Genomic DNA, 25,042 nt, shown 5'->3' with positions numbered 1-25,042 from the left:
GCATTGCCAAAATTACGCTTCAGCATCAGTTTCATGGCCTACACATTCTTGATGTCTGTGCAAATGTTTTAATTGGTTTCTTCACTTCAGTGGTTTAACAAGTCTTAAATGCACAATAATACATTGGTCTGGTGCACTGTTGAGGTCCATTATTGCACATTTTTGCAGAGTAAATGGCTGGTCCAGTCATAAAGCTATAAATCTACCATAACAAACTATGCTTAAAAGATGATGCTTTTGATTTGTTGCAGGTTGGGTTTAATAAGGACGGTACACTAAATGGCATTATCATTACTTACTACTGTAACAGTGGAAGCAGCCCCAATGATAATGAAGTTGAGGAGAGCTTGATATTTTCCGACAATGGTAAAGTATCTCTACCATTGTAAGAGTTCAGTATCAGCATATTGTCAATGTTTAGCTTTTCAATCTATCTCTGTACACATGAGAATAATAAACTAACCGCAAGTATCAGATCATATCAACAATCCATGGTTAATTGCCCTTCGCTTCCACCCCATTAGAGCCCCATGCGGTCACGGGGATAAAATAAAAACTCCGTACAGACAGCACCTGTAGTCGGGATAAAACCCGGGTCTCTGGCGCTGTAAGGCAGCAACTCTACCGCTGTGCCACCCACGCTCCTCAGCTGGTAAACAAATGGAACCTGTGGAGCCAACAAATCTGATATGTCTGCCATTTCATGTTCACTAATGATTAATATTATAATTTTAACACATAACTGTGCTAATAATGCATTGGAAATATTGTTTAGGTGCTGAAGTTTGTTGGTATATTTTAGCAGGAAATAAGATTGCATTATCTTTGTCTCTTCTGTTCATTTTAAATAGTATACTATAGAAAATAGAATTTTCTGCTAATCATTCCAATAAGCATTTTATTCCTCTGCTGGCAGAGGTGTATTTACATAAAATATAGTAATGAACATCTGCTAATTTTATCCTCAATTATTCGACCACCTCGAGTTATAAAGAAATTGAACACAGGCCAGTGCTATTATTTGGATATATGGAATGTGATTGGTAGGAAAGAGCTATTTTTTGTCAGTAATATCTTTTAAGGTAACACATTATCTAAATGTGTAATTATATTAGAAATATCGATCAGTACAGCACAGGAACAAGCCCTTTGGATCACAATGTCTGTACTGGACATGATGCCAAGACCAACTTTATCAGCCTGCACATAATCCATATGTAAGGTCATGTGATCAGAACAGAATTATCAAGCCTGCTCCGCCTTCGATCATGGCCGATCTATCTCTCCCTCTGAACCCCCGTTCTCCTTCCTTCTCCCCATAACCCCTGATTCCTCCATTCCCCGATATCTCCATTCCACGATATCTCCATTCCCCGATATCTCCATTCCACGATATCTCCATTCCCCGATATCTCCATTCCCCGATATCTCCATTCCACGATATCTCCATTCCCCGATATCTCCATTCCACGATATCTCCATTCCCTGATATCTCCATTCCCCGATATCTCCATTCCCCGATATCTCCATTCCACGATATCTCCATTCCACGATATCTCCATTCCCTGCATATCCATGCACCTATCCAAAAGTGTCTTAAATGTCACTATCATACCTGACTCAACCACCGCCTCCAGCAGTGTATTCCAGACACTCCAGTAAAAAACCCCACGCTCCTCACATTTCCGTTAAACCTTGCCGCTCTCACCGTAAAGCTATGTGCAGAATGGTCATTGCTGTCAAATATTGTCTTCCTTTCACCATTTCTACTTTTGGAATTTCCATTTGACCTCTTGAAATCAAAAACCCTCATCTTGATAAGCAAAAGACATGAATCTCTCAAATGAAAAATTGTTATTAAAAGTAGAAATGCTTAAAATATCCAAACTAAAGTATCTCAAGTAAACGAACATCTGGGAAGGAGATGAAGAGGAATTTGTTTAGTCAGAGGGTGGAATATCTGGAATTCATTGCCACAGAAGGCTGTGGAGGTGGTCAATGGATATTTGTACGGCAGAGATAGATAGATTTTTGATAGATTATGGGTGTCGGGTTAAGGGGAGAAGACCGCAGAATGGGATTAGGAGGGAGAGATTGATCAGCCATGATTGAATGGCAGAGTAGACTTAATGGGCCGAATGGCCTAATTCTGCTCCTATCACTTATGACCTTATTACCTTTTGACTATCCAACACACTAGGAACAATTTACAATTTTACCAAAGCCAATTAACGTACAGACCTGCACATCTTTGGAGTGTAAGAGGAAACTGGAGCACCTGGAGAAAACCCACACGGTCACAGAGAGAACGTACAAACTCCGTACACCCGTAGTCAGGATCTAACCCGGGTCTCTGATGCTGTAAGGCAGCAATTCTACTGCGGCGCCACTGTGCCCCCACTTCTCATTCAGCTTTCTCCCCACCCCCCCCACTACGATCAGTCTGAAGAAGGGACCCGGCCCAAAACGTCACCCATAAATGTTCTCCAGAGATGCTGCCTGAGTTACTCCAGCCTTCCACTCTTTTCATGAGTAATCTGGCTGATGTTTACCGATCATCTCTTTGGACAGATTAGATTAAAATCAAAAACAGACTAAAATGGAAAAAACTCATCAGTTTGTAGATGTTGTAACTAAAATGCGCAAACCTGAAAATGTTTACTTTTTCACAAACGTTCTCTAACCTGCTGACAATTTTCAGCATTTACCAATTTTCTAGAATCTGCCTTTTTGTTTAGTTGAGATTAAAATTAACTGCATTAAAAGCAACACCTCCATCTAATAGTACAGGCATTTAATAAATCTAGCCACTGAAAACATGTTTGTTTGACCAAGCTTTTCTCCCTCCACATTCATAATTCTGAGTTATCAACAAGAAAATATACTTTAGTCATTATAAACTTTTGCTGCATATATTGATGTAAATTGTTTAATCTTTGTGACATCTTAAATAGCCAGCAATGTTTCAAAGCACGTCAATAATAATATTGCTGATGTTGTAATGGAGTTTGAGATGTGATCAGTAACCTTTATAATTTCTGACTCATGAAACTATTACTTCTTGCAGCCTACAGGTGTGAGAATTGGCAGCTGATCCCTGTAGCTTTAAAGACAAACCGTGCACCTCACACCTGGTGCAGAGCTCCAGGTAAGAGATCTGTGTACACTGAATGGTTAAACTAGTCAAAGGGGGAAATTACTGATGACTGCTATTAACTATATCATGTATTGGAGATTTTTAACTGACTGACAAGCCACCTGGACTCGATTTGCCTGCTGTTGAGACGAGCTCTTTCCTGCAGCATATGCAGTGCTTTGGAAAGCCAGTTCCCAGTCCATCTGAGAAGCCCAGCGGAGCTGAGGGTCTCTTCAAGCATATGGAGCAGGTCCTGCCCCTGGGTTGCCATGACAGCTGCCGAGGCCTTGCCCCAGGCTCGCCAGCTGTCCACATTGTCGATTCCATTGGACATTCATGAAGGTTTGTGGCATTCAAATTTAAAACCCCTTGGACACTTATATATATAAAACCCACATATATACACAGTCATTTTTATTATTTTGGTTTTAAATCTTTTGGTGGGTTTTTAATTTAAAAAAAATATTTTTTGATCTTTTAATTTGTTACATGATTTTTGTTTGTGATTAAGAAAAAAAACTTTTAATGGTGTATATATATAAATTAAGAATTAGGAAAAAATCTTTATATATATATATATATATATATATATGATTTATTCATTCTTAATTTTAAGAATTCTAAAAAAACTCATTTTTTAAATCTTTTAATTTATGTATAAGAATTAAAATATTTTAAAAATGAAAAAAAAAGATTTTGTTTTTGATGAAGAAAATCTTTTAATGGTGATATATATATATATATATATATATATATTTATATATATATATATATATAATTAAAATATTTTTTTCTTAATCAAAAACAAAAATCATTTTTGATATATATACACAATGGAACTCAGCCATTTCCTTCTGATGTAGTCAATGTGACCACTGGGTGATCAACAGGGGGGTACCCTGCTGTACTGGGAAACCAGACAAAATGGACTTAATCTTGTGGTAAGTCTACTTCCTCAGGTGATCATGAGACCAGTATGGTTATACCAGTATATAGACCAGTTGGACCAATATAAAGAGCATACTTAGCCGGATTGGAAAAGTGGTCATTACCAGGGTGGCACGGTGGCGCAGCGGTAGAGTTGGTGCCTTACAGCGCCAGAGCCGACAGGTGCTGTCTGTACGGAATTTGTACGTTCTCCCCGTGAACTGCGTGGGTTTTCGCCGGGTGCTCCGGTTTCCCCCCACGCTCCAAAGACGAACTGGTTTGTAGGCTTGGTATAATTGTAAATTGTCCCTGGTGTGTGTAGGATAGTGTTAGTGTGCAGGGACCGCTGATCAGAGTGGAGTCGGTGGGTCAAAGGGTCTGATTCCACGCTGTATCTCTAAATTCAAAATTGAACATATCACTGTACGTTGTTGGAGCTTTGGGCTTCCAGTTAAGTAGGTAAAAGACAGCAGAACTGGCTAAATCAATCAGCTCTTCAGTGGTAGGAGGAGATTACATATTTTTTGAAGTCATCTCTTGTGTATGAACATTTTAATGATAGTTATATCTGTCATTTCATAGAGATATCTTCTAAGACCAGAATCAGTTTATATTTTTATATGGCTAGCATAAAGGTATGTGTATTTAATAATGAAAATCAAAAAATCAAACGGTGCTCTAAGCCTATAAGACACAGAATTATAATTCACATTAGATTGATAGTCTTTCATTTAATGTACAGTATTTCAACCTGTTAACAGATTTCATCCAGATAAACCTCACAGCCCTTGTAAATGAGGAAAGTGGTATCTGTAGAGGCCTGGATGATGTCAGGAAAAGGCCAGACGCCAGGCAGATTCAGAAGTAGTTTAATCAATCATGGCAAACTCACAGAACGCCCGTGAGCAGCCCCTGGGAAGCCCCATGGCCAGACAATTGTCCCTGTCCCTCAAGAGCCGAGGGGGATGACCCAAGGAGTGGCCTAACCCCCAGGGACCGCCACAGGACCCCCCCCCCCCAAGAACCCGAGGCACGAAACGGACAGGAGGGCGTACACGGCGGCCAGCCCGGGTACATACCATGCCCGGCACAGGAACGGGCAACTGACCAATAGGTGCAGGGGACAGAGTAGCAACTGGAGGAGGTACCCTAGACGGATAGCGCCCATCGCTTACGGGGCCGCGCTACCAGCACCGGCCGATCAATGTCAATATACGCCGGCTTCAGCCGCGCAACCGAAACAGTCTCATGCCGAACCCCCATGTCTAGGACGAAAGTGGACGAGCCATGTTCCAGGACCCAGAAGGGACCCTCGTACGGGCCGCTGGAGAGGTGTCCAATGAGCATCCCTGCGCAGGAAGACGAACTGGCAGTCCTCCAGAGCAGAGGGAGTTAGATGTGGCCCTTGTGGCTAAAGGTATCGGGGGTATGGAGAGAAGGCAGGTACAGGATTCTGAGTTGGATGATCAGCCATGATCATATTGAATGGCGGTGCAGGCTCGAAGGGCCGAATGGCCTACTCCACCTATTTTCTATGTTTCTAACACCACAGTCACATCTGTGGAGTCTTTTAAGTTCCTTGGAACCACATCTCCAAGTCCTGAAATGGGGGGGGGGGCACTATCAACTCAACAGACAAAAAGGCCCAACAGAGGATGTACTTCCGCCAGTCTGAGAAGCAACCTTCCACCATCAACTTTTGTTTACTTCCATCGAGCCAAATTGCTATCCATTCAGTTATCTCTCCTTGGGTGCCATGCGAACTAACCTTCCAGAGCAGCCTACCATGTGGAACCTTGTCAAACTCCTTACTGAAGTCCATGTACACAACATCTACAGCTCTGCCCTCATCAACCTTTTTGGTCACATCTACAAAAAAAATAATCAGATTTGTCAGACCATACACAAACCATGCTGACTATCCCTAATCAGCTCTTGTTCATCCAAATGCCTGCATAACCTATCCCTCAGAATACTCTTCAGTAACTTTCCAACTAAAGATGTTAAGCTCACCGGCCTATAGTTCCCAGCATTTTCCCTGCAACCCTTCTTGAAAAGAGGCACAACATTTGCCACCCTGCAGTTTTCCAGCACCTCTCCTGTATTTAAGGACGACTCAATCAGTGCCCCCGCTATTTCCTCTCTAGTTTCCCGCAATGTCCTCGGATATATCTGATCAGGCCCAAGAGATTTAGACAATAGACAATAGGTGCAGGAGCAGGCCATTCGGCCCTTCGAGCCTGCACTGCCATTCAATGTGATCATGGCTGATCATCCCCAATCAGTACCCCGTTCCTGCCTTCTCCCCATATCCCCTGACACCCCTATCTTTAAGAGCCCTCTCTAGCTTGTCTACTTTCAAACACGACAGTACCTTGACAGTAACACTGACTGCTCTCAAGACACTGCTCCAATTTTCTCCGTCCTACTGTCTTTCTCCTGGGTAAAAACAGAAATACTACATCTGCAGTTCTTGCTTAAACCTAATTGAACTGTGATCATTGGTCCCAAAAGACTCCTCCACACACACTTCATTAACTTGCCCCTCCTAATTTCCCAATACTAGATCCAGTGTTGCCCCCTCACGTATGGGGGCCTCCACTTACTGTTTAAGAAAACTCCTGAACACTTTTGAGGAATTGCACCCCATCTGAACCCTTCTGAGTATAGTTCCCGAAACTCCTCCAGGGATGTACTTGATCCCAGCTGCCTATACCTGTCCCATGCACAGAAACATAGAAACATAGAAAATAGGTGCAGGAATAGGCCATTCGGCTCGTTGAGCCTGCAACGCCATTCAATATGATCATCCAACTCGGTATCCTGTACCTGCCTTCTCTCCATAACCCCTGATCCCTTTAGCCACAAGGGCCACATCTAACTCCCTCTTAAATATAGCCAATGAACTGGCCTCAACTACCTTCTGTGGCAGAGAATTCCAGAGATTCACCACTCTCTGTGTGAAAAATGTTTTTCTCATCTCGGTCCTAAAAGATTTTCCCCTTATCCTTAAACTGTGACCCCTTGTTCTGGACTTCCCCAACATCGGGAACAATCTTCCTGCATCTAGCCTGTCCAACCCCTTAAGAATTTTGTACGTTTCTATAAGATCCCCCCTCAATCTTCTAAAATCTAGCGAGTACAAGCCGAGTCTATCCAGTCTTTCTTCATATGAAAGTCCTGACATCCCAGGAATCAGTCTGGTGAACCTTCTCTGTACTCCCTCTATGGCAAGAATGTCTTTCCTCAGATTAGGAGACCAAAACTGTACGCAATACTCCAGGTGTGGTCTCACCAAGACCCTGTACAACTCCAGTAGAACCTCCCTGCTCCTATACTCAAATCCCTTTGCTATGAATGCTAACATACCATTCGCTTTCTTCACAGCCTGCTGCACCTGCATGCCTACTTTCAATGACTGGTGTACCATTCTTCTTGTTTTTGACTAACGTCTCAATTTTCCAAGTCAACCACGGTTCCTTACGTTTGCCCGCTTTGCCCTTCACTCTAACGGGGACGTACACATCCTGAGCTTTCTTGAATGAATGAATACGTTTATTGGCCAAGTATGTACACATACAAGGAATTTGCCTTGGTGCTCCGCTCGCCAATAACAACACGACACATAGTAACAATTGAGAATGGCACATAAAACATTATGTGGGGATAGGTTATGCAGACATTTGGATGAGCAAGGGCTGATTAGGGATAGTCAGCCTGGTTTGTATCAATACAGAGAAGTGTGAGGTGTTGCATTTTGGGACTTCGAACAAGGGCAGGACCTACACAGTAAATGGTAGGCCTCTGGGTAGTGTAGAGCAAAGGGATCTAGGAGTACAGGTGCATGGTTCCATGAAGGTCGAGTCGCAGGTAGATAAGGTGGTCAAAAAGGCTATTGGCACTTTGGCCTTCATCAGTCAGAGTATTGAGTATAGAAGTTGGGAGGTCATGTTGCAGTTGTATAAGACCTTGGTGAGACCGCATTTAGAATATTGTGTTCAGTTCTGGGCACCATGTTATAGGAAAGATATTGTCAAGCTTGAAAGGGTTTAGAAAAGATTTACAAGGATGTTGCCAGGACTAGAGGGTGTGAGTTAAAGGGAGAGATTGAGTAGGCTGAGTCTCTATTCCATGGAGCACAGGAGGATGAGGGGAGATCTTAGAGATGTACAAAATCATGAGAGGAATAGATCGGGCATAGTCTCTTGCCCAGAGTAGGGGAATTGAGGACCAGAGGACATAGGTTCAAGGTGAAGGGGAAAAGATTTATTAGGAATCCGAGGGGTAACTTTTTCACACAAAGGGTGGTGGGTGTATGGAACAAGCTGCCAGAGGAGGTAGTTGAGGCTGGGACTATCCCATCGTTTAAGAAACAACTAGACAGGTACATGGATAGGACAGGTTTGGAGGGATATGGACCAAGCACAGGCAAGGGAGATTAGTGTAACTGGGACATTGATGGTCGGTGTGTATCACTCTATGACTAAGAAGGCACTGGCTACCATCGATTGGTAGAACATCTGCAGCATCTTGCTGCAGACGTTGAAGGAGCGGAGCCTTCTCAAAAGGTACAGGCGGCTCTGTCTCTTCTTGTGCCTCAGCGTTCCTGGACCAGTCCAGTTTATTGTCCAGGTACACTACAAGGTATTTGTACTCCTTGGTAATCTGCACATTCACACCATTGATGGAGATATGGGACAGGCGTGGCCCTCTTCTCCTAACGTCCACCACCAACTCCTTAGTCTTGTCGGTGTTGAGCTGCAGGTTATTCAGCCCACACCACTCAACAAAGTCATTGACTACACCTCTATTCAGCTTCCCTCCCCTCACTGATGCAGCTCACAATTGCAGAGTCATCAGAAAACCTCTGCAGGTGGCAGGAGGGTGAGTTATATCTGAAGTCTGTGGTGTATATTGTAAACAGGAAGAGAGAGAGGACCGTCCCCTGTGGGGCCCCTTGTGTTGCTCAGCACCATGTCCGAGACACAGTTCTGTAGCCTGACATATTGTGGTCGTCCAGTCAGGTAGTGGGTGATCCAGGACACCACTGGCATTTTAGTCAGTTTTCTCCCCAGCAGTGCAGGCTGAATGGTGTTAAAGGCGTTGGAGAAGTCAAAGAACATGGCTCTCACAATGCTTCCCTGCTTATCCAGGTGAGCATAGCAACGATGAAGCAGGTGGATGATGGCGTCCTCAACACCCATCTTTGTTTGGTCCAGGTAGGGATGAACCAGGGGTCGCAGGTGAGTGAGCACCAGCCACGCTAGGGACTCCATGATGTGTGGAGTCAGCACCACCGGTCTGTAATCATTGGAGGAGCTGGGGCGCATCCTCCTTGGGACAGGAACCAGGCAGGATGTCTTCCACATCACAGGAACCCTCTCCAGGATCAGGTTGAAGATATGCTGGAGTACTCTGCACAACTGGCTGGCACATGCATGGAGTACACTAGGGCTGACACCATTGGGACCTGTAGCTGTGCATGGGGGGAGTCTGCTCATCTCCCTCCCCAACCTTGATGGTCAGGCACGACAAAGAGAGGTCAGAGGATGTGACCGGGGGATTGAGGGGGAGAGAATATCGGGGGGCAGGGGGGCAGAGGCCCCACCATCTAATCTATTAGAAGCCAGGTTTAGCTCGTTGGTCCGGGGGATTGTTTTCCCTCCCCAGCCACTGGTCTTCTTGTAGCCTGTAATGTTCTTCATCCTGCTCCACACATCCCTCTTGTTGTTCTGCTGAAGTTTACGCTCCAGCTTCCTCTTGTAGTTGTCCTGTCTCAGTCTCTCCTCCAGGTCTTCCTGCACCCGTTTCATCTCCTCCCTGTCACCATTCCTGAAGGCCCTCTTCTTCGGGTTGAGAAGGGCCTGTATATCACTGTGGAGCCAGGACTTGTTGTTGGGGAAACAGTGTACAATCTCCTCAGGGACAACGTTCTCCACCACAACTTTATGTAGCTGGTAAAACAGTCCACGAGTCCATCAATGTTGTTTCCATGGGGACCACAGAGTGCGTCCCAGTCTGTGACCTCAAAACTGCTCTGCAGAGCGTCACAGGCCTCCTGTGACCACGTCCTCGATGATCTTATGGTCACAGGCAGCCTCTGGACCATTGGCCTATACCTGGGTAGGAGGTGAACCAGGCTTAGGTGATTTCCCACTGGTATGCATCATTTCTCACTGGCATCCAGCTTTTCCCACCAGTATTCAGAATTTCCCACTGGTAGATAGATTTTGTGTCTATCTTCGGTTTAAACCAACATCTGCAGTTCCTTCATACACATTTTCCACTGGAATCCCACATTGATTTGGGTAAATGAGAAAATGTGTTTGTGCAAAATATATTGATACTGGATTTAAACTTCTTAACGAAGGTCGTAGCAAAAGTTAGGACCGAAATAAGAAATAATTTAAGATTACAAATACAGCATTTATGACAATTATGAAATGAATGAATAGGCGAATACCCAGACTTCGCTGATGATGATGCTAGAATGAGAAATTTTGGTTAAGAAACTTAAAACTTGAGGCCCTTTGAATAAGTGCATGAGGTTGCTAATCTCTTTGGAACAAGCAGTTTCTTTCATCTGCAGGATTGTATGCAGTACAGTGGTGTTGGAATGGCAGCCGAGCTTACATATAAAATTCAGCAGTGATGTGATCACGACTTTCATCGGATAGAATTGTATCAATGTGGCCAAATTTAAACACGCAAACATTCTGCACATACAGGTTCAAAGCCCAACATATTTGTCATCGAGACTGTTCTTGAACACGTGGCCAAGTTTCTATCAATGGATCCAATTATCGTAAAGCAGAAGAACCTGTACGCTCAGGGTGACCGAACACCAATGGGCTTTATTCTGCCTTATTGCAGCATACGAGACCTGTACGCATGTGAGTTTTCAACTTTATCATGATGGATTCTGATTTTGTTCTGAGCTGATATATTTCATGCTATAAGTCAGTGTTTAAGGTTGACAAAAATAGTGGTGCATAACTTGATTTCTGTCCACTGAATATTCAAACTATTCAAGTATGTCAATGCTATCTACAGATACATATTTGGAATTCCTTCAGGCCACTCTAAAACACCACACTGATGTTTTGGCAGTTGCATCTAAAAGTGATGCATTAATACCTTTTTGCACATTGCAAACTAACAACAAAACGTTTTTTCTTTTTAATTGGCGATTATTCATTCTTCTTTGTTGTACCAACACTAATTCTAATTATAACCCTGAAACACAAAAAAACAAACCACTTGCAGGTTCACTAAAATGAGCCAATTTATTCAAAGGACAATCTATCTATATTACTAAAAGTCTGATCTTGACCATTTCCTGTTGTTTTGTATATTGATTTTAGAAAAAACGCTGCCACTTACGGCTGTGATTTTTGGCCATCTTACTCAGTCCCCCTCCGCTATGCAGGACAAGTGGATTTTTCCCATCGATGAAAAATAAAAGTTATTAGTGTTAAAAAATGTTGAGATTCTCTCTCCTGAAGGCCACGCCCCTTCCGGCGGGACTATAAAACCTGGAAGTGTTGAGTGCCTCAGTCAGTCTCTACAAGATGGGGGAGCGAGAGGGTCATGTCTCTCAGTCTGAGCTGTGAATAACACTGAACACATGTCCACTAAACTGTGAGTGTGGTTTTACTGACCTTGAGTGCCCTTAATGTAGTTTGAAAATGAAAATGTGGTTCGTTTGAAATAAAGCAAAGCAAATGGTGGTTGGTGGTGGTTGGTTCGAAATAAAGCACAACAAGTGGTGGTTGGTTCGAAATTAAGCACTGCAAATGGTTGTTGGTGGTGGTTGGTTTGAAATAAAGCACTGCAAGTGGTGGTTGGTGGTGGCTGGTTCGAAATGGCAAATGATTAAAAGAAGAACCTGACAACTTCCTGTTTGCACTATATATTGATTTTAGATAAAATGCTACCACTTACGGCTGTGATTTTTGGCCATCTTACTTAGTCCCCCTCCGCTCATCAGGTGCAGAGGATTCTTCACATCAATGAAAAATAAAAGTGCTATTAGTGTTTAAAAAATGTTGAGAATCTCTATCCTGTCAATTACGGCACTAAGGCCACGCCCCTTCCGGTGGGAGGGGGAGGGATTATAAAACTCGGAAGTTAAAATATATAAAATTAGTGCAGAATGGTGTGCTCTTTTCTTGCATAGCGAACTATTCAACTATGCGAGCTAATTTTTAATTTACATTTCCAACTTATCCACTGATGAATGCACAAAATGACATTTAAACAAAACGATTACTTCAAATTGGCCATTGTACGCAGAAGTCTAGGAGACACTTGGGAGACATGGACACAACACAGAGCCTTTCCTTCAGTGCCCCTCTGGTGCATTGAAGCACTAACCTCCTTTGTTGGCTTCACTCTGGACAGCTCTGTTAACAAAAGTGGACGTGGCAGGACGCATGGAAACAATTAAGAAGTTTAACGCCGACAACCTGTGGAAGAAGAAAGGACTGGCGGTGGTTCCTCTTAAATACTGCATGTACTGGAGCTGGGGATGTTACCTGTGTGAGTGTTGACATTAAATACTGCGGTGGAGAAACTGGTTAAGGGCACAATTGGAATCAGATGGGGATTTCCTGGACATGGAAATATATTGGCCTTATTGTTCTCTGTCGGCATGTGTAGTGGTTTCCCTTTTTGTGTACATGTTGAGTTCGCTGTTTCCAATTATTCCACATGTTGGTTTTCATGGTGAAGGCATCACCTTTATTGCATTTGGCAATTGTAAAACATAATGTATTTATTTAGAACATAGACCGGTGCAGGAACAAGCCCTTTGAGCCACAATGTCCATGCCAAACATGGTGGCAGATTAAACTAATCTCCACTGTCTGCATGTGATCCATTCCCTGCACTACCATGCACCTGAATTAAAGCCTCTTAAACGCTATTATCGTATCTGCCTCCACCCCCGGCTGTGTGTTCCAGGCACCCACCATTGTCTAAAACAATCTTGCCTCGCACGTCTCCGTTAAACTTTGTCCCCTCAGTAGACTAGAGCTCTGACCTCTAGTCTTTGATATTTCCACCCTGGGGGGGGGGGGGGGGGGGGGGGGGTACTAATTGTTTACCCTATCTATGCATAAAGTCATACAACATTGAAACATGCTCTTTGTGCCAACTTGCCCACACTGGCTAACTTGTCCAATCTACACTAGTCCCACCTGCTTGCGTTTGGCTCGTATCCCTCCAAACCTGTCCTATCCATGTACCTGTCTAATTGTTTCTTAAACTTTGCAATAGTCTCTGGCTGCTTGTTCCATACACCCACCACCCTCTCATAATTGCCTCTCGTTCATTTATATGCTTCTATCAGGTCTCCCCTCAACCTCTGACACTCTGGAGGAAATAAACCAAGTTAGTGGATTATGGTGGGAGAAATGGTCCAAGGCAGGGGCACGGGCAAATGCAAGCTGGAAGAACAGCACCTCATATTTCACTCGGGTAACTTACAACACAATGGTATGAGCATTGAATTCTCCAATTTCAAATATTAGCCACCCTAACCCCCCCCCCCACCCCCTCTTTTCCCTGCTCCCCACCCACCACCACTTTGGTGCTTACCCATTTTAGCAGACGTCTCCCACCACCCCTTCATTCATTCATCATCGTTGAAAACATTAGTGATGCAGTGGTGCAGATTTCCTACGGGAACGGTGACGGACGCTCCACACATCTCTGTCCTCCAGTTCCTGCGGACTTCCGCCGCTGGAAGTATAGGATTCTGGTGTGTGTGCTTTATCATCATTCCTTACAATGCCGTGTACGACAGTGATCGCAACTTCTACTGAAGTGTGGATGGCCGTTGACTCGCTAGAAGCTCATCCGCCCTTTGACTGGTCATGTTTGTGGTCCTGCTGGGGGTCCACAGCCCCCTCCTCACCTGACAAACCCAGGTGGGGGAGACGGTTTAGTCGTGGACTATCCGACCATGGAGCAGGTAGCACGGGATTACATGGTACCCGTGGCGGGGGGAACTCCCCCCGACCCATTCATCCTGCTACTTATTTCCCGCCACCCATCCCTGTATACGCCTTCTCCATCGCCCAATCCCATGTTTCCTTTTTATTTTATTTTCCTCCTTCCACCCTTTCCCTGGCTTTACATTTCGCTCCTCTCCTTTCCGTATAACTCCATCCACCTCCCAACCACTCCCTTCACCTGCATTTACCTACAACTTGCCAGACTTTGTCCCAACCCTATCCCTTTTCCAGTTTTCTTCCACCTGCCCAATCAGTCTGAAGAAGGGTCTCCCCCCCCCCCCCCCCCCCAAAAATGTCATCTGTACATTCCCTCCACAGATGCTGCCTGAGCTGCTGAATTATTCCAGCATTTTGCTTTTTGCTTAAAAACAGGAACAGCTATGGATGCTTATCTACCCAGAATGTTATGGGTTGTAACTTTACTTGCTAAGCTGCGTGAGGTTACTCGAGCATTCATTCAATGGGTGATCTGACTGCAACCTCAACTCCACAGCTCCATCTATCATCAGGAATGTTTTCACTCCCTTCCTTAAAAACAAGCTGCCCTGTCTCTGCTTCAAAACATATTCAGAGGCTCTACTACCCTCTTGTGGAAGAGTCTTCCAGATAATCAAAATCCTCAAAGAAAATCCTCAGTGCGACTCAGCGGTAGAGTCATTGCCTTCCAGGGCCAGAGACCGAGGTTCGAGCCTGACTATGGTGCTGGCTGTAGGAAGTTTGTACTTTCTCCCTGTGACACGTGGGTTTTCTCTGAGTGCTCTGGTTTCCGCCCACACTCAAGATGTGCAGATTTGTAGGTTAATTGGCTTCTGTAAAATCTCCCTAGTATATAGGATAGAACGAGTTACGGGTGATTGTTGGTCGGTGGGGACACGGTGGGCCGAAGGTCCTATTTCCACGCTGTATCTCTGAAGTTTAAACAAAGTGCCTCATCTCTGTCTTAAAAGACCATCATTTATTTATTTATTTATTTATTTATTGATTGATTGATATTAGAAGCGATTGTACAATGGTAAAACATTCGGCATCTAAGATGATACAATTATTGTACAACTTCATTTTTAACCTTATAACCTGAAAATGAAAAAAGAAAAGAAAAAGAGAACAAGAAAGGGAAAAAGTGAAAAGATAGCTCAAAAAAGCACAAAGAAAAGTCCCCTAAACTACCAACGTAGTGTGGCCAAAAATATAGAAATAAGAAAAGAGAAAAAGAAAGGTGGAGCTATACCTGCCCCCCCCCCGCCGGCCCCCCAGCCCACCTCACCCAGCACAGCATCGGATTTAAATTTAAATTTGTGTTGCACCATGCTATTCTTGTACGAATTCGATGAAGGGTGTCCATGTCTTGAGAAATTGCTCTGTTTTTTCCGCCAAGACAAGCCTAATGTTTTCCAAATGTAGTGTCTTGGACATTTATTTTTAAACAGCATTGCCTAGTTCTCAATTCTTCCACAATGAAAACATATTAGAGTCAGGGTTATACAGCACGAAAACAAGCTCTTCGGCCTAACTTGCCCTTTCCAACCAACATGCCAATCCCATCCTTTTTGTCCAAACCCTTGTGATTTTAGAGGTGGCATTGCTGGCAGAGCTGCTGCCTTTCAGCGCCAGAGACCCGGGTTCGATCCCTAACTGAAGTGCTGTCTATGTGGAGTTTGCACACTCTCTCTGTGACCACGTGGGTTGCCTCCGGGTACTCCAGTATCCTCCAGAATCCCAAAGACTTGCAAGTTTGCGGTTAATTGGCTCCTGTAATTTCCCCAAGTGTGTTGGGGGTGGATGAGAAAGTGGGATAACCTAGAACTAGTGAGAACAGATCATCAAAGGTCAATATGGACATGTTGGGCAAATGGGTCTGTTTCCACACTTTTTTTCAATTAGTCATTCAATCAGTATTTGTAATGAATATGAAGGTGTAATGGATTTGACACACACTTATAAATTTCTGCAAATATGAACCTTGCCATTCCATCCTTTCCTTATGAGGGAAATGTATATATTATTTATTCCCTTTATTCTATTACTTCATTAAACTGAATTGCAGATGCCTTATAATATTAATAACATTCTCAGTGAAGCTTTGCCTAAGGCAATTTAATCTTTTATTAGCCCTAAAATAGTTATCTATAGGAAGCATCATCTTACTGGCCTATTAAATAGGTTACCATATGAAATGCTAATTACAGCTTATCTACAGTTAGTTCTCACATCTCTCAAAGCATTCAGGGGTATTAGCCGGAGGTTGCAGGGAGACCTAATAGAAGTATATAAAATTATGAGAGTCATTGATCATAAGAGTAGAATTAGGCCATTCGGCCGATCAATCATGGCTGATCTATCTCTCCGTCCTAACCCCATTCTGCCTTCTCCCCATAACCTCTGACACCTGTACTAATCGAGAATCTATTTATCTCTGCCTTAAATATATCCACTGACTTTGCCTCCACAGCCTTGTATGGGTTCAGTCTTGAATGATGTCTGTGTGGAGTTAGCACTTTCCACCTGTGAACACATGAGTTTTCTTCAGGTATTCCCGTTTCCTCCCCCATCCCAAAGACATGTGGAGTGGTAGGTTAATTGGCCTCTGTAAATGAGTGGATGCAGAAGTGGGCTAATGTAGAACTAGTGTGAACGGGTGATCAATCGATGGTCAGCATGAAGGGCCTGATTCCACTGTGTCACTAAACTAAGCTTAAACTGTCAACTATGAGAAAAAGTAGTAACTTTTCATTTTGGCATGTTAATTGTTCTGGAGCACATTCTGTATTTCCTAACAACAATTATTGATTTCAGGCACTGTTTCAGTATTTGCCAGTGATGGTTCAGTTATAATATCACATGGTGGAATTGAATCAGGTCAAGGATTGAATACCAAGGTAAGCTGCTGAATCAGTGGAATAATAACAGCTTTGTCTGTGGGCCAGGTTTTATTTATTTCTTTCTTCCTTTTAATTTCTTGATCCCAACCTTTTCCTCTTAATTTTCCTCTCTTTGCACCTTATACCTCACTTGCTGGATTTCATTTTGCTCCTCGCATACAAATTATCGGACAGTCAAACTCATTTCAGTAGAGCTAAGGCATCCTGAATTAGAAATGTAAGAGGGTGAGATGAATGCAGAACGTTTTGGATGGATAACCACAAGGGAGAGATAGGCTTATTCTGTTAAATTGGGTGGAAAGTCACCAAATCGCCAAATCGCCATGCAACGTCACCATGTGGAGGAAATGAGTGTTTAGACAGTGACAGTGCACTCCTGCATTTGAGTCAGAAGATGATGGATTCCTGACACAAAACCATGCAGCATCTGCTGATTGACTTTAAAATATGGCCATTCAAGACTGCAGTGGCATCCTAGAGTATACCCTGCTCTGGAAATGGCGATGACTGACTCAGCGATAGTGTTCACAAGTGAAAGGAGTAGAATTAGGCCATTCGGCCCATCGAGTCTACTCCGCCATTCATAGAAACATAGAAACATAGAAAATAGGTGCAGGAGTAGGCCATTCGGCCCTTTGAGCCTGCACCGCCATTCAATATGATCATGGCTGATCATCCAACTCAGTATCTTGTACCTGCCTTCTCTCCATACCCCCTGATCCCTTTAGCCACAAGGGCCATATCTAACTCCCTCTTAAATATAGCCAATGAACTGTGGCCTCAACTACCTTCTGTGGCAGAGAATTCCACAGATTCACCACTCTCTGTGTGAAAAATGTTTTTCTCATCTTGGTCCTAAAAGATTTCCTCCTTATCCTTAAACTGTGACCCCTTGTTCTGGACTTCAGATCCAGATTCAGATTCAGATTCAACTTTAATTGACATTGTCAGTGTACAGTACAGAGACAACAAAATGCAATCCTCAACATCGGGAACAATCTTCCTGCACCTAGCCTGTTCAACCCCTTAAGAATTTTGTAATTTTCTATAAGATCCCCTCTCAATCTTCTAAATTCTAGCGAGTACAAGCCGAGTCTATCCAGTCTTTCTTCATATGAAAGTCCTGACATCCCAGCAATCAGTCTGGTGAACCTTCTCTGTACTCCCTCTATGGCAAGAATGTCTTTCCTCAGATTAGGAGACCAAAACTGTACGCAATACTCCAGGTGTGGTCTCACCAAAACCCTGTACAACTGCAGTAGAATCATGGCTGATCTCTGCCTCCTAATCCCATTTTCCTGCCATAACCCTTGACACCGGTTCTAATCAAGAATTTGTCTATCACTGCCTTAAAAATATCCACTGACTTGGCCTCCACAGCCTTCTGTGACAATTAGATAGCAGAGAATTGTGGACGCAGCCCAGACCATCACACAAATCAATGTCCCTTCCATTGACTCCATTTTACACCTCATGCTGCCTCGTCAAGGCCAGCAGCATAATCAAGGTCCCGTCGCACCCTGGCCACTCCTCCTTCTCCCCTCTACCATCAGGCAAAAGGTATAGTAGTATGAAAACACACACCTTTAAACTCAGGGACAGTTTCTTCCCAGCTGTTATCAGACAATTGAACCATCCTACCATCAACTAGAGAGCAGTCCTGAGCTACTATCCACCTCAGTGGAGACCCTTGGACAATCTTTGATTATATTTTACTGGACTTTATCTTGTACTAAACATTATTCACATTCCCTTGATCATGTATTTGTACTGTGGTTGGTTCAAGTGTAATCATGTATTGTCTTTCCGTTGACTGGTTGCCACACAACAAAAGCATTTCACTGTACCTCAGTACACGTGACAGTAAACTCAACTCAAACTCAAAAAGGTAAGAATTGAACAAAGGCAAGGCAAGCATACTTGGTTGAATATAGATAATAGACAATAGGTGCAGGAGTATGCCATCTGGCCCTTCGAGCCAGCACCGCCATTCAATGCGTTCCTGCCTTCTCCCCATATCCCCTGACTCCGCTATCTTTAAGTCATATCTAGCTCTCTCTTGAAAGTATCCAGAGAACCGGCCTCCACCAGCCTCTGAGGCAGAGAATTCCACAGACTCGCCACTCTCTGTGAGAGAAAGTGTTTCCTCATCTCCGTTCTAAATGGTTTACTCCTTATTCTTAAACTGCGGCCCCTGGTTCTGGACTCCCCCAACATCGGGAACATGTTTCCTGCCTTTAGCGTGTCCAAACCCTCAATAATCTTATATGTTTCAATAAGATGCCCTCTCATCCTTCTAAACTCCAGAGTATACAAGCCCAACTGCTCCATTCTCTCAGCATATGACTGGAGGAGCACCGTGTAAGTTAGTTTGTCTGAAGAAACAGAGGGTTTAGGGACGATAATGTATCATATGGGCACAGACCTGCAGTGTACCTTTAATTAGGGTTGCTTCAGTTAAGGGCATCAATGGAAAACAGACTAAACAGATCCAAACATTGAATGGCAGCAAAGGTGGTTATGAATTTGAAATACGTGCACATTCAGCAAAGTTGACAGTTTAAAAAATATATATAATCCAAAATGTTTTAATTCAATTCTACACAAATACAGAGTAGTCACACAATCAAGACTGGCAGTTGACAAACAAACAGTTATCAGATTAAAATATTGTCAACTTTGTCTACAATACACTCTTCCCCCCCCCCCCCCCGCCCCGCATCAACCAGCGTTCACAGAAGGCCTCACAAGGTTGACAGCGTTGACCTATATAAGATTTAGGTCTGAACCTTTTGAGGAGTGAGGTGATGAGGGCGGTTTTGGAGAAAAAAAGGCCAATACCTTTTCCATTTTATGTTTTGATTCATTTAATGGTGAAATATGTACCTGATTTCCATGTCTCTTGCTATTTAGGTTGCTCAAGTATGTGCCTATATGTTGGGGATTCCAATTGATACTGTCCTCATAAAACCGACCACAACTGATAGCAGCCCAAATTCTGCAGCAACAGGTGGCAGTATCACCAGTGAGCTAAACTGTATGGTAAGGCATTTATAACATTATTTTAAATATAATCACAGTTTAATTTATTTTACGGTTGAGTTTCATCAGTTTCTGGCGGGGGTGGAATTCATCGCCACAGACGGCTGTCGAGACCAAGTCAACAGATTTTTCAGGCAGAGATTGATCGATTCTTCATTAGTAATGGTGTCAGGGTTGTGGGGAGAAGGCGAGAGAATGGGGCTGAGAGGGAAAGATACATCAGGCATGATTGAATGTCGGAGTAGACTTCATGGACCGAATGGTGTAATTCTGCTCCGATCACTTATGAACTTATAACTGATAAATATTTAAAGTGGAAATGTGCCTGACTTCAACTACTCTTTCTATGTAGAAACGGTGGAAAAGATTTTGACTACGGCATCTGATTATGCACAAAGTATCACGGGATGCAGTATTTTCCAATTCATTGCAGTCAGCTTATGCACAGCACCTTTTTGACACCAATCATATCCAATAGTGAGATAAGTTCATGTGATAGGAGCAAAATTAGGCCATTCGGCCCATCAAAGTCTACTCTGCCATTCAATCATGGCTGATCTATCTTTCCCTCCTAAACCCATTTTCCTGCCTTATCCCCATAACCCCTGACACCCGTACTAATCAAAAATCTATCTCTGCTTTAAAAATATCCATTGACGTGGCCTCCACAACCTTTTATGGCAATGAATTTTGCACTCTCTGACTAAAGAAATTCCTCATCATCTTCCTAAAGAAATTCCTCATCATCTTCCTAAAGAAATATCCTGTAATTCTGGATTTTTCTTCAGGTGTTCTCAGGTCCTAGTCTCTCCCACCAGTGGAAACATCCTCTCCACATCCACTCTATCCAAGCCTTTCCAGAATAATTAAAATCATAACTATACAGTATGGAAACAGGCCTATTGGAGCACCGTAACCAAGCTTTTGCCCTTTACACCAATCCACTTTGCCTGCAAGAGGAATGCATTCTACCCATTTAAATACCTATCTAAATACTTTTATAAACATAATCATTGTATCTGACTCCAGCACCACCTTTGCCAGCATGTTCCAGGTATCTATCACTGGTTTAAACAAAATCCAGCCCCTTAGATCCCATTTAACTCTCCTCCCTCCCATTTTTAATGAATGCCCTTTAGTGTTTGATACCCCAACATGGAGTAAAAGATTTTTATTGTGTACCCTGACTATTCCTCTCATAATCTTATATACTTCTATCGGGCAAATAATGAGTGGCTTCTCAGCTTTATTATAAAATAATAATTGGTTTTGTTATTATGCCCTTGTTAGAAGTCCCAAAATGCAACATCTCACACTTCTCTGTATTAAATCCCATCAACTATTCCTCAGCCCACCTGGCCAATTGATCCAGAACCTGCTGCAATCTTTCACAACCATCACAACAGTATAGAAGTTGGGAGGTCATGCTGCAGTTGCATAAGATGTTGATGAGACCTCATTTAAAATATTGCTTTCAGTTCTTGGCTTGAAAGTGTTCAGAAAAGATTTACGAGGATTAGAGGGTGTGAGCTACAGGGAGAGGTTGAGTAGGCTGGGTCTCTATTCCTTGGAGTGCAGAAAGAGGAGGGGGAATTTTATAGAGGTGTATAAAATCATGAGAGGAATAGATCGGGTAGATGCACAGAGTCTCTTGCCCAGAGTAGGGGAATCGAGGACCAGAGGACATAGGTTCAAGGTGATAGGGAAAAGATTTAATAGCAATCTGAGGGGTAACTTTTTCACACAAAGGGTGGTGGGTGTGAGGAACAAGCTGCCAGAGGAGGTAGTTGAGGCTGGGACTATCCGAACTAGAAGAAGCAGTTGTACAGGTACATGGATAGGACAGGTTTGGAGGGATATGGATCAAGCACAGGCAGGTGGGACTAATGTAGCTGGGACATTGTTGGCCAGTATGGGCAAGTTGGGCCGAAGGGCCTGTTTCCACACTGTATCACTCTATGACTATGACTCTCGGGCCAATGACATGTTCTTACTCCAAAATGTTATTCAAGTACATGATTCTTACTTAAAAATCTGGTGTAACATTTAGAGGGCTCTTCTTTACGAAGTGTTCATAAATTCATAGGTTGTAGGAGCAGAATTATGCCATTCGGCCCATCAAGTCTGCTGTGCCATTCAATCATGGCTGATTGATATTTCCCTCTCAACCCTATTCTCCTGCCTTGTCCCCGTAAACTCTGACACCAGTGGTTAAAAGGAGGGAATGTTACTGGATGGCAGGTTTGCGGCACCCAAATACAACACGATAGAACTTTATTTGTCCCAGGTGGGAAATTGATCTGCCAAAGTCATAAAACGCACAATACATGAAACATGAAATTAAAGCCCAAGAAGAGACGTTGAAGGAGTGAACCATCTCAAAAGGTACAGGCGGCTCTGTCCCTTCTTGTTCAGGGCCTTTGTGTTCCTGGTCCAGTCCAGTTTACTGTCCAGGTACACTCCAATGGTATGTGTACTCCCTGGTAAACTGCACATCCACACCATTGATGGAGACAGGGGACAGGGGTGTTCCTCTCCTCCTAAAGACCACCACCAACTCCTTAGTCTTGTTGCCTTCGACTCAATGCTGTCTGTGCGGAGTCTGCACGCTGTCCCACAGGCTACATGGATTCCCCCCCCCAGATGCTCCAGTTTCCTTGCATGTCCAAAAGACTTGCTGGTGGGTTGAATGGCCCCTAGTATAGTTAGGGGCTGGAGAAACACAGGGAGTTGGTGGAAATGTGTGGAAGATTAGATTACAGGGAAACAAATGGGGGAATGGAATTGACAGTCTTGCTGCAGGAAATAACATGGGCTCGGTAGGCCAAACTACAATCATCTGTATTGTGATTAAAACCTTAATGTACATTAGAAAGCAAGTTAGAGATGTACTTTAGACTTTAGACCTTTTAGTTTTAGTTTAGAGATACTGCCCGGAAACAGGCCCCTCAGCCCACCGAGTCTGCACCAAATGCGATCCCACACACACCAACACACTCTAGGGACAATTTTACATTCATACCAAGCCAATAAAACCTACAAACCTGAACGTCTTTGGAGTGTCAGAGGAAACCGACGATCTCTGAGAAAACACAGGCAGGTTACGGGGAGAACGTACAAACTCTGTACAGACAAACACCCGTGGTCAGGATTGAACCCGGGTCTCTGGCACCGTGAAGCAGTAGCTGTACAACTACGCCACGGGGCTGCGTTAGCCCGTGACACTTTATTTTGGACCCTAGAGATACATCACGGAAAAAGGCCTTTCGCCCACAGAACCCACGCCAACCAACGATCACTATCGCACACACTAGGGACAATTTACTATTATTTCCAAAGCCATTACCCAGCATTTCTTTGGAGTGTGTGAGGAAACTGGGGAACCCGGAGAAAACCCACTGGGTCACAGGGAAAACAAACAACTCTGTACTGACAACACCTATAGTTCTGATCGAATCGGGGCCTCTGGCACTGTAAGTCAATAGACAATAGGTGCAGGAGTAGGCCATTTGGCCCTTCGAGCCAGCACCACCATTCAATGTGATCATGGCAGATCATCACCAATCAGTACCCCGTTCCTGCCTTCTCCCGATATCCCCTGACTCCGCTCTCTCTTGAAAGCATCCAGAGAACCGGTCTCCACCGCCCTCTGAGGCAGAGAATTCCACAGACTCACCACTCTGTGTGAAAGGCAGCAGTTCTACCGCTGCAGCAACTGTGTCACCCGCTACTCCACTGTTTACTTGCAGAAGGAAACATAATTAATGTGCACGAGATTAGTGTGCAAAATTAGAGCACATGGTATTGGTGGTAGGGTATTGACATGGATAGAGAACTGGTTGGCAGACAGGAAGCAAAGAGTAGGAATTAACGGGCCCGTTTCAGAATGGCAGGAAGTGACTAGTGGGGTGCTGCAAGGCTCGGTGCTGGGACTCCAGTTATTTACAATATATATTAATGATTTGGACGAGGGTTAGGTACGGACTAGAAGGGCCGAGGTGGCCTGTTTCACGGCTGTAATTGTTATATGGTTATATGGAGGGAATTAAATGTGACATCTCCAAGTTTGCAGATGACACAAAGCTGGGTGGCAATGTGAGCTGCGATGAGGATACTATGAGGATGCAGGGTGACTTGGATAGGTTGGGTGAGTGGGCAGATGCAAGGCAGATGCAGTATAATGTGGATAAATGTGAGGTTATCCACTTTGGCAAGAACAAGAAGGCAGATTATTATCTAATTATTATCTAAATGGTATCAGATTAGGAAAAGGGGAGGAGCAACAAGATCTGGGGGTTCTTGTACATCAGTCACTGAAAGTAAGCATGCAGGTACAGCAGGCAATGAAGAAAGCTAATGGCTAAAAGCTAACTCCCCCTCCCATTCCCAATCCGACCTCTCTGTCCTGGGTCTCCTCCATTGCCAGAGTGAGCAACAGCGGAAATTGGAGGAACAGCACCTCATATTCCGTCTGGGGACCTTGCGTCCGTATGGCATTAACATTGAATTCTCCCAATTTTGCTAGCCCTTGCTGTCTCCTCCCCTTCCTTAACCCTCTAGCTGTCTCCTCCCACCCTCCCATCCGCCCGCCCTCGGGCTCCTCCCCCTCCTCCCCTTTTCCTTCTTTCTCCCACCCCCCATCAGTCTGAAGAAGGGTTTCGGCCCGAAACGTCGCCTATTTCCTTCGCTCCATAGATGCTGCTGCACCCGCTGAGTTTCCCCAGCAATTTTGTGTACCTTAAAGCTAATGGCATGTTGGCCTTTATAACAAGAGGAGTTGAATGTAGGAGCAATGAGGTTCTTCTGCAGTTGTACTAGTGAGACCGCACCTGGAGTATTGTGTGCAGTTTTGGTCTCCTAATTTGAGGAAGGACATTCTTGCTATCGAGGGAGTGCAGCATAGATTCACCAGGTTAATTCCTGGGTTGGCGGGACTGACATATAATGAAAGAATGGATCGACTGGGCTTGTATTCACTGGAATTTAGAAGGATGAGAGGGCATCTTATAGAAATATATAAAATTCTTAAGAGATTTGGC

General features: G+C 43.9%; 1 protein-coding gene across 1 annotated transcript in view; it reads left to right on the top strand.

Moving 5' to 3' along the window:
- The window catches only part of LOC116970746 (xanthine dehydrogenase/oxidase-like), a 110,658-nt gene that overhangs the window by 70,176 nt on the left and 15,440 nt on the right, over positions 1-25,042 (top strand). The window contains exons 19-24 of the mRNA XM_033017220.1: positions 252-366; positions 3,068-3,148; positions 10,792-10,956; positions 12,467-12,604; positions 16,876-16,958; positions 19,875-20,003. Of these exons, the coding sequence (XP_032873111.1) occupies positions 252-366; positions 3,068-3,148; positions 10,792-10,956; positions 12,467-12,604; positions 16,876-16,958; positions 19,875-20,003 (711 nt within the window). The remainder of the gene's footprint in view (positions 1-251; positions 367-3,067; positions 3,149-10,791; positions 10,957-12,466; positions 12,605-16,875; positions 16,959-19,874; positions 20,004-25,042) is intronic.

Source organism: Amblyraja radiata, chromosome 3, assembly GCF_010909765.2.
Source record: "Amblyraja radiata isolate CabotCenter1 chromosome 3, sAmbRad1.1.pri, whole genome shotgun sequence".
Taxonomy (NCBI): Eukaryota; Metazoa; Chordata; class Chondrichthyes; order Rajiformes; family Rajidae; genus Amblyraja; species Amblyraja radiata.
The sequence above is the reverse complement of the archived record's forward strand: the minus strand, read 5'-3'. Positions and strand labels throughout refer to the sequence as shown.